Genomic DNA, 10,357 nt, shown 5'->3' with positions numbered 1-10,357 from the left:
ATGGTTGGAATTTTGCTGACTTGTAAGTCTGTCATGGAATTTAATGGAAGCAATGTTGGAAAGTAATGTTGTACTGACACTTTAATACGTTGTATACAAAGACAGATGTTGCTTACTTCAATCAATGATGTTTAATGGTGTCATATGTAAAATTTTGGTCGGCTAATTTTTTTTCTAAAATTTCACTTTCAAGGTAAATATTTTAAGTATGTTATATTTAGACTTAAATATGTTTTTAGTCCCTCTAAGTTAAGTTAGTGTTTTTTAACTTTTGATTTCTATAATTTTATTTTTTAATTTTAGTCTATGTAAGTTTGTGTTTTTCAATTTTGGTCCCTGTAAAATATTTTGCTTATTTTTAGTTCCTGTAAGTCTATGTTTTTTTAATTTTGACCCCTATAAGCATGAATTATGGGAATTATAAATGAAAAAATTATAATCTTAAAAGAACCAAAATTGGTAAAATGTAGACTTGCATAGACTAAAAATGAACAAAATATCTTATAAAGACCAAAATTTAAAAAAACACAAACTTATAAAAATTAAAATTAGTAAAATGAACTTATGTGACAAGAATGAAAAAGTGTTGGCTTACCTAAACATTAACAAAAATTAAGCCTATATTTTAAGTAATATTTCAATGATCTTTTTTCCTCATAATATTAATTATTATGCTTAACTATCATTTAATATTGTAAGCAAAGAAAAAAATATTATAGATATTGGATTAATTTAGAAAAAAGACACAAAGTAACAATTTACAAATGAAAACATATATAAAAATATTATATATAAGGACTTGGGTTACAAAAGCATTTATTTCAAACCATTATATACGCACCACTAGCCATCAGCATTTAATATATGGCCCATGGGTACAGGATATCAGAATTATGAAGGCATTTCTAGATGTTGGCTAATTCTGAAGGCACTTCATATTGGACTGTATATGAAGTGACTGTCAATCCACAGTCTCATGTTCAAAAGCAAACAAACTGTTTAAGATTAGAGGCATGCTATGCTAACCTTATAAAAAAGCCATTTCTCTAACGCTATGAATCAGCAAAAGAAAGAGCTCAAGTTTATTAGCATACTTGTCTTTGTTTAGGTGCTTCAATAGACCTTGGTTTCTACTTGGAAATGGCAAACTTGGCAACCTCACTCTCATTCTTCACCTTCAAACTGTTGGCACTAGCAAGTGGTTCTAGTGTTGGCAACATTGCAATCTACTGGGGTCAGAATGGCAATGAAGGCACCCTAGTAAGGCATGTGCCACAGGAAAATAGGCTTCAAAGAACATTCAAACTGAGTGTATTTACTGCCAAAGCCTACACTCCAAAGAGTCTGTCAGGGTTTCTCCCTCCTGATTCAGGTCCAACCCAGAAAATATTTTAGCATGCAGACTCTATCTATGAACTGTACAAAACACACAACTCCTCAATTGTTTTCAAAATAATTTTAATTCATCGCGCCTCAAAGTGATTAAACTTGTCGAGTTTCCACAGTGGATCCTATCACAATACTCGTCGCGTATTAACTTATTACCCTTAAAGGGTCTTACAGTTGTGTGATTGTACGGTTCATAACTCACAATTCAATGCACACAACATCTTAATACTCATGTGTGATCTCACAATTTAACATATACTCAACTTGTCACTTACACATAGTTCATAACACTTCCATAATCTTAAGACAACGGGTTATCACGCCTCATGCATTATATGCATGCCACACAATAATAATATTAATATGTTATGTTCATATGGTTAAACCCCTCAAATAAGTTCACTTGATCATATCAAAATCAAAGGAATCAAAATCATAGGTCAAAAACATGAAAACACCAAGCACTCAATTTTATCAACCAATTTGCATTAGGGCATCAATTGGCCCATCAAACAAAATAATCTCGTAATTATAATCACAAAGGAAGAATCACAGTACAATAAACATCCCAATTTATCCTTTAAGGATTCCTACACGTGTTCATTCTAACCCCAATTGTGATAAACTAATTCTTTACCTCTAAGTGGGCTCATGTGTGTAGTTCGGTAGTGACAGCAGTGTCTCTAGCAGTTTCCTAAGATTCCTCAAGCTTTTTCCTCTGGTTGCTCTACTAGGGTTTCCAAGCATTAGAGAAAAGGAGAAGGGATTGGAGCCTCCATTTTAATGTCTTTGTACGAGGGACATTTCTCTAACCGCATATATTATCTCGCAAATCCCAACGGTAGAAGTGTGCGGAAATGTGTTCTAAACCTTGTGTTAAATTTTCATGACAATCCAACAGTTAACGTGTCTGAGATCTTATTTTTATTGAGACAGTTTGAGTGTATGCTGTAAAAAGAGAAGATTTTGGGAGAGAGTGAAGGAAAAACGAATTTGAGATAAGAGAAAGTGTAGAGACATATAGTAAAATGTAAAAACTGACCTAATATGTCTTTATTTATAGCTAAGATACTCTTAGCCTATTATTTACTTTATTTTTATTTATTTTATTATTTTATAAAAAGAAACTATATTTTACTCTCTATCAAATGAATAAATAAAATATTATTTTCATTTTATAAGAATATATATTTATTTTATTTACCTTAAAACCATTATTTTAATTAATAAAGTTATTTTTCCTTATTTATTTAATTACAAAAATCTCATTATTTTCCTAAAACTCTATTTATTTTTAAATAAAGTATTTTTTAATTTATTTTACGAAAAATGAGATGTTACAATACGCTATCAAAACATGTTTCGATAAGTTTGTTGTCTGATGGTTTAGATGATAACAACATGGAATCATGATCCGATATGACAATAAAAATGACATTTAAGACTTCATTTAATACTTTGTGTCTGAGATCTGTTTTGAAGATATTCTCCTAGTATCTATTGAATCGTATAAAGAATAAATGAAGAAAAATTCTGAAATTCCTCAATCATCATCAAAAGAAGAGTTTTGTTGCACAAACCTGCTTTAAAACAAAAAGAATTGGTTTCGTGTTGTAGTGTGCAACACGCCAACGACGAAGAGTGGTTTCTCAGCATTAAGAAGTACATGCATTTAATGCCCCCAACGATCACATTCTTTCGACACAAACATAAGAGAGAAAATGTGTCCGTTTAGAGACAATGGATATTTGATTGGAGACATATAAATACCAGAAGTTTTGAAGACATGAAGTATGATTTGAAGCACTCATTATTCAAATTCTTTCTATGAAAAGCTCTTTATGTAAATTCTTGTAAAGTTTAGAAAAACTCTGAGAGTACTTTGTTTATCTTGAGAGAAAAGACTCGATGTTGACATTGTTTACTCATCTATAAGACAATAGAGTACTAGTCATTGTGCAAATCAAATCAACAAAACTTCTTATTTGTGCAAGAGTCAACACTGACTTGATAGGACAAAAAATACTGGTCGTAACAAATTTTGTGTAAAACTTAAGTTAAAGAGCCAAAAGTGGTAATGACAATACTGGTAACATATTGAAATCAGTGAAACTTGGTGGTTTCTCAAGAATTGGATGTAATTTGGGTGGTTGAGACAAACCAATATAAATTTCATGTGTCTTAATCTGTTTATTTTCTCTTCTGTTATTTGAACTGACCTAGGATTTGAATTTAATTTTCGCTTTTGAAAAACTCTTATTTGTTTTTAAAAGATTTGAAACTATTTGATTCGTTTTGCAATAGTTTGATATTTATTTTCTTAAGCCATACTTCATTAACCGATAACTTTGTTGTTTACAAAAATGATTTAAATTTAATGAAAATCACAATTCAACCTCTATCTTGTGATATTTGTCTTTACACATTGAATACTAACATTGTAGTCCATAATAAACATATTAGCATATTAGTCCAATATAGTCATCAATGACGTGACATCTTATTTGTACACATGGATTGTCACATAGGGAGGTCACATGTTATATAGGCAAAAATATTAACATTAAAGGAAAAGAGTTAATTGTAAGATTAATTTATTGCACATTTAAAAACTAAATTCGAATTTCTGTTTCATAAACCAAATTGTCATTGCTTTATACTTTTGGAAATCAAAATGAATATTTACTCTTTTATTAATGTGGTAGAACCTTTCTCTCATTGAAAAACTCGTTCTAATCCAATTTAAACTCTAATCACGTTTTTCTCACTTGAAAAGAAATAAATTATGTTTTTTATCACTATCATATATTAGTCTTGTACATTATAATGATTATATAAAAAGGAAAAAATGTCATCAAATCTAAAATGGAATTATGTTTTTGTATAAATTCTATTCAATGATATTTGATAAAATTAACTAAAAAGTTAATTGAAAATTAAAAAGTTATGTGATAGCCGAAAATTTATTATCTTTAATAAAATTAATTATTGCATGAAAAATGTAAAATAATAACAAAATCATGATTTTTTAAATGATAATTATAAAATTTGATAAATATATTAAAATAAAAATGAGAAAAAATATAAAAAGTTAGCCGTTAACATGATAAAAAAAATGCTAAAAAATTAAAAATTAAGTGAAATGTTTTATCATAACGGTTATGTTAACCATCTTGTACATCTTCTTCTTTCATCCAATTATTGTTTGCAAATTTATTCGTAGTGTTTTTGTACAAAACTTTTCATGCAGGATAATAAATCTCAATCTAAAAATAGTGCAGAACTAATCACGTCATAAAAGGTTAATATGCATTAGTTCATTTTTCTTCTATCAACATGTTTTATTATGATATCCGTTCTAATCGAATCATCACACATTCATTATTATTGGTTACTTTCTTTAAAAAATCCTATACTTTTTTTTAACGGGAAAAAAAATTCTATACTTTAAACGTTCAAAATCATTTTATTTTGCTATCTTCCCATTAAAGATTTTCTCTTCTATATTTTGGGTTTGATTATTAATATTTTATTTTAACTTTATCCAAGATTAATGGACACAATTGGTTTAAATTGAAAACATTTATTTGTAATAATAAAATAGAAAATCTTCTGAATTTAATTTCTTTGTCAATATAAAATATTTTACAATATCAATTGTTAAAAATAAAATTATTAATTCAATTTTTAAGAAAATTATTATAAAAATAATGTATTCATGACAATTTATGATTAAATAATAATACATAAACTATTTTCGGAAATTGTAAACATGTAAAACTCCAAGTTAAAATTTTATTTAAAAGAAATAAAATATATAATACCTGAATTAACAATCGTTAGTAATTATTAATTAGTATTTTCTTGAGAAAAAAGTGATAAATTTTTTTGACTTAAATATATTTTTTTACATTTTTTTACATGTAATATATTTTTTCAGTTTACTATTTAAAAAATTTTATTTTATTTTATCTTATTATCTAATATTTTTAAATTTTTATTTTTAATTGAATAATGATATGACAAATTAATAAAATATCATCTCATCATTTAATGAATTTAAACTAACGTCACATATCAAAAGTAAAAATTTGAAAATTTTAAATAATAAAATAAAAAGTTTTTTCGCAGTAAACTAAAAAAATAATATATTAGCTACTGTCAAAAACATATTAAGCCAAACTTTTAAACAAATCGTTTCATACTCTTTTTTTTTTTAAATATATATATATATATATATATATATATATATATATATATATATATATATATATATATTCTTTATATTGGTTTCTCGTGATAGTGTGAGGCCATCGACGCAGTTTGAAACCATCTGGTCCTACTCGTTTTTCTGTTCTGCACTTTAGTAATGTTTTTCTGTTTATTTCCCGGGAAATTTTTACTGAATACTTTCCTCATAGTTTATTGCATTCAAATTTCAAAGCTTATCTTTGATTTTCTGAAAAGCAAAACGATACCCACATGTTGTTTCCGGCTTCCATTTCTAGTCCTAATTTTCCTCGCTATACCCAGATAAGAAATGGTTCAGTCGAAGTCCAATTTGACCAAAATTTTGCTAATTTTGAGGGAAAAATGAAATCCGTACTTTCATTTTTTAGTGGGGTATGAATTATTGAATTTGCAGATTAAGGTTTTGAACCTTCATAATCCCCCCTCATGTAATTTTCATTAATGCAGGAACACTCTCTTGAGAAAAAGGGTGAATTTGTGTTTCTGTTTTACCCCATTGAGTGAGGAATAATTTTTTGGCTTTCCCTCAAAAGAACGGTGCAAGTTGTGTCATTGAGCACTCTGGCAACCTGTGGAAAGAGCAGGTTATGTGGATCCTCACCATCTTGGATGGCACCCTTTGAGCCATTCAAGAGATCCCAAATTACCTCTTCCACTGGCAGAAACTTGGTTTGGAACAATTCTGTTCAGAGCTTGTTCTTAACAAGGCACAGTGGTTTCAGGGCTGAAGCAGCATGGATGTTTAGAGGGGGAGAACAAGGGTTGGATGTGAGTTCGGAGCACAGCGAGAGTGCTAATGAGGATATCTTGATGTTCTTCTTCTTTCAGTTGGACTTGGCCACAAGAGTACAGGTTTTGGCTGCTTTTACTCTTGTGTAAGAAGTTAAGTGGTGTAGACCTGTAGGGTTTATTTCAAATTTATGAAGAGTTCTTAATGCTTCGTTTGTTTGGAACTTCTGAATGCCAGTATGCTTTAAATATGGAGCAGTATGACATTGCAAAGCAGCTGAGGAACAAACTTGCTGAGGTTCGATAATGAGCCACTCATCCTGTTCTGGTATCCTATATGGCTAAACCAAATTTTGTGGATTATGTTTGCAAGGCTTACTTGAAGTATAATTTATGCTTTTCAGTTTATATCAGTGGTTTTTGGTTTTGTCTGTTTTTTGTCTCCCTTGAATTTGTGTGTATGAATCTAGTGGTTCCTCTATAACTTAAAATGATAGCGTGTGTATCAGCGTAAGAATGCATATTTGTCTATATTTTTGTGTGTTCAAGTTATCTAAATTTTGTGGGGTTGGAGCATTGAATGACTTGCTGCTTGTTGAAAAAATATTGTTTTTCGAAGGTTGAAGAAGAGGTAATCAAGCAACAACAGTCAAAAAGGGGATTGTCTTCAAAAAGTGAAGCACAAGATAAAGCTATAAGTATTATACGTCTTCAGTTAGTTTTCTTCATCTTTTGTGTCAAGCTGACTTGTTCTTGATGAGTCACTGGCTTTTTCTTCCTTTTACATATGTGTGGGTCAACTTGAAATCTGACAGTGATTAATTCTGTTTTCCTTGCAGTTCAGACCTCCAGAATGCTATTGAGAATGAGCATTATGCCTTGGCTGCTGAATTACGTGATGAAATTTCCAAACTTGAAGCAGAGTCTCTAGCTGCATCGGCTAAAGCTTTGGCTCATGAAAATGCACAATATGCATTCCGCTTGGGGCAGAAAGTGAGACATAAAAAATTTGGTAAGTGGTTGAAACACCTTCCATTAATACGAAAAATCATTATTAATTGCATTTATAGTATGCAATGTGATCAAACAATTACAATGATGCTTATTGATTGTACTCTGAAGCTTTTCTATAGAGCAAGTATGATTCTGGAGATATAATTGCCTAACCCAACTTGTAGGCTATGGAAATCTAATATATCTATAGTGCAGGAAGAAAGAACCTGATTGGCAACACCATGTAAATTTATCGTATGGATTTACGCATTGATAAGTTGAATATCTGAATTGCGGAGGATATGTTTCCCTTCCCACTTCCTACATTTTGATTGCTTAATGTTTAACATACATTGCAGGCTATAAAGCTGTCATCTGTGGAATGGATCCAGTATGCAGTGAATCAAGTTCATGGATGGAAAATGCACAAGTTAAAAAATTGTCTCGTGGTTCCGCTCAACCATTTTATCAGGTTTTATTAACTTCATTATACAAATTGCCTTTGCATGAATTATTCTTTTTCTACAAGGTCAAATTTAATTTTGAATTAATTTATTTTGACTTGCTAATTACAAACTCCTATTCATCTTGTACTCTTCAATTCTTATTAATTATTGTAGTTCAACTTCAACCTGTAGAATAATAGATCCTGCAATACAAATACTGCTTAGGCATTATTAATTAAGCAATAACATGTGGAAATTTTAATGCAAGAGATTTCACCACTAATTGTCGTCTCTATGTTATTATAAGGTTGACTTTGATGGTCTCCGTTATCATTTGATAGGCTGCATCAAGTTGATGGGAGGACCATGTGCTTCTTTAAATTGTTTCTCTTCATACTGAGTGGACATTTTGGATAAAACATCATTTTCATGATTACTTGCATGCAAGACAATGCGGTTGTTGGAAATGTATTTGTTGTTTGTTGATCTATGGCCATATTAGTTTATTTTATTTTGTTAATGGTTGAGTTTGGCTTTGGTTAAGAAATGTGCTACTGCTGGCATTTAATTGTTTCCTTTTTTAATGTCTAGGTTCTTGTTGATGTACATGCTGAACCAAATCTATTGGTGGCATATGGTAAAGCTTGATTACTTAATTCCTTAGGCTTATATGTTTGCTTGTATTAGATTTAATGGTATTTATTACCACTCTTCCTCATGAACAAATATTTTGTTATTTATACACCATTGCTTATCGAAAGATTTGACTTACAAGTGGACTAACTGCTTTGATATGCTTATTTTCTGTGGTATCAATTTCCATCATCTTCTTGGTTTCTTGCTGAAAACAAATAACTTGCAGATTGATTTTTCTCTTTTATTTTTTCAGTTCCAGAGGAGAATCTTTTAACACCTGATAAACCAGACATGTTGAATAGATTAGATCTATACTTGAAAGACATACACTATGCTATTATTTCTATCATTGAATTTGCGCTTTTACTGGTGCCCAGGGAAGATTCGATCATCCCTACATCTCTTTTCTATTCTATGGAATGGATTCAGCAGGAGATTTCATCCCAATTAAGCAACTAAGGGAGAAGTACAATAAACCAAGGCATGAAATACCCATTGACCCACCAAATGATGAATGAAGACGGAGGCAAAGCTTAAATTACCAGTGAGACTATATACTGTTCAATTTGGTTGGGGATTGAGAGGTTGAAAGTCTTCTGACGATATATTTGATGAATCAGTTGATCGGCTTTGCAGGAAAACTTAAAGACAAGAAAACATTCCTTGTGTTGCATGCGCAATGATGATTGCCTTCTTGTGTGATCACTCGCATATTCACATGTTATAGTCTGTTGTATGAGTTTTCATATTCCATGCCTTTATCATTGTCGTGAAGATACTGATTACCCACCTAACCCTACCTCATATACATGTAATATAGTGTTGTTCAGAAAAAAATTAGCTCCTGAAATGGGAGAATTTGTCTTTATAATCGAGCATATTTTACTATAATCCCAGCCTTTCAAAGTTGTGATGATGATCATCTCAATGCGATACTAGAATCTCAAGACCTTACTTATACTAGAATCTCATGCTTCTAATCTAGGCTTAAGTCTCATACTTTGTAAAATGAAACTAAGAACTGAGTGTTAGTTATTATTGTGTGTTCTAAAGAAATCAGTATAGATATATATATAGTTGTTACTTGTTACTGATTGCAGAACATTAAATACTGTTATTCTCCGCAATTAGTATACAGTATACCCATAGAATATACTGTAGAATCTGCCTGTGCTTTGAATGTAGTAGTTCGTTAGATAATCCTTGAGATGACAATCTGTTAGGATCCAATTACAAGTTATTATAAGCACAAACTCAATTAATTTCAAACGTAAAAAAATCCACCCAATTCATGTGTTTTTCTACTTAAGCTACTGCGGCACTCTTGCACATGATCTCTGCCTTTGGATGACAAAATTTTCCTTTTTGGATACATAGTTGGAGGAAGTATGCAAAGGCCATGTATACTGACTAGCTCTAACTACTCTTTTAATAGCGTGCAGCCAACGCAAGTAATTTTATGTTTGTGTAAATTTTAGTTGAATGAATAGTAATGAGTTCACGTTTGTGAACTATTTGGAGGCATTTTCATTGTCTTTTTCCTAGGTAATTTATAAACCCTTAAAATGACAATTTTATTCATTATATATTAATTGTGTCATTCGGTATGCTTACCAAGATGGTACCAAATAACATTTATCTAAAACTGAATTTATGCGCTGCAATTGAACTAAAAAATTATAATTGAGACTAATATTCTCAAGTAAGTGCTTCCTTTGATTTGGTTAATTGATTTGTATCACCATATTTAATGAATACTTGGTTTATGATTTTTCGATAAATATGAGATATAAGATTGATTTGGTGGTGAATGACAAATAAAACAGAAGAGAGATTGTCAATTCAAATTTTTGTTTGCTAAAAAAAGTTAATAAACTAACAACTAACATTTAACACTAAAAATGATTTCCCAA

At 30.3% G+C, this 10,357-nt stretch overlaps 1 protein-coding gene across 5 annotated transcripts; it reads left to right on the top strand.

The window, feature by feature from the left end:
- Nucleotides 1-5,683: 5,683 nt before the first annotated feature.
- On the top strand, nt 5,684-9,364 carry LOC114411808 (clp protease adapter protein ClpF, chloroplastic-like). 5 transcript variants are annotated; one of them, XM_028375523.1, is made up of 8 exons: nt 5,684-5,755; nt 6,088-6,492; nt 6,608-6,667; nt 6,989-7,083; nt 7,209-7,381; nt 7,722-7,834; nt 8,400-8,445; nt 8,698-9,364. In XM_028375523.1, exons 2-8 carry the CDS (start codon nt 6,250-6,252, stop codon nt 8,901-8,903), a joined length of 936 nt encoding a protein of 311 aa, XP_028231324.1. In that variant the 5' UTR covers nt 5,684-5,755; nt 6,088-6,249; the 3' UTR covers nt 8,904-9,364. The 5 variants fall into 5 exon arrangements, with proteins under 5 accessions (XP_028231324.1, XP_028231316.1, XP_028231350.1 ...); XM_028375515.1 differs by having other exon boundaries at nt 5,691-6,012; XM_028375549.1 differs by having other exon boundaries at nt 5,691-6,492; nt 8,698-8,736; nt 8,820-9,364.
- Nucleotides 9,365-10,357: the final 993 nt, after the last annotated feature.

This window comes from Glycine soja, chromosome 1 (assembly GCF_004193775.1).
Source record: "Glycine soja cultivar W05 chromosome 1, ASM419377v2, whole genome shotgun sequence".
NCBI lineage: Eukaryota > Viridiplantae > Streptophyta > Magnoliopsida > Fabales > Fabaceae > Glycine > Glycine soja.
Note: the sequence above shows the minus strand (reverse complement) of the source record. Positions and strands in the feature narration are given on the sequence as shown.

What these genes read in the sequence shown, in the direction of transcription:
- LOC114411808 (XM_028375523.1), top strand. Translation starts at nt 6,250, where the DNA reads ATGGCACCCTTTGAGCCATTCAAGAGATCCCAAATTACCTCTTCCACT. An exon ending in AGTGAGACATAAAAAATTTG is followed by an intron (nt 7,382 to 7,721) that starts GTAAGTGGTTGA and finishes CATACATTGCAG; the next exon opens with GCTATAAAGCTGTCATCTGT. An exon ending in AAATCTATTGGTGGCATATG is followed by an intron (nt 8,446 to 8,697) that starts GTAAAGCTTGAT and finishes TTATTTTTTCAG; the next exon opens with TTCCAGAGGAGAATCTTTTA.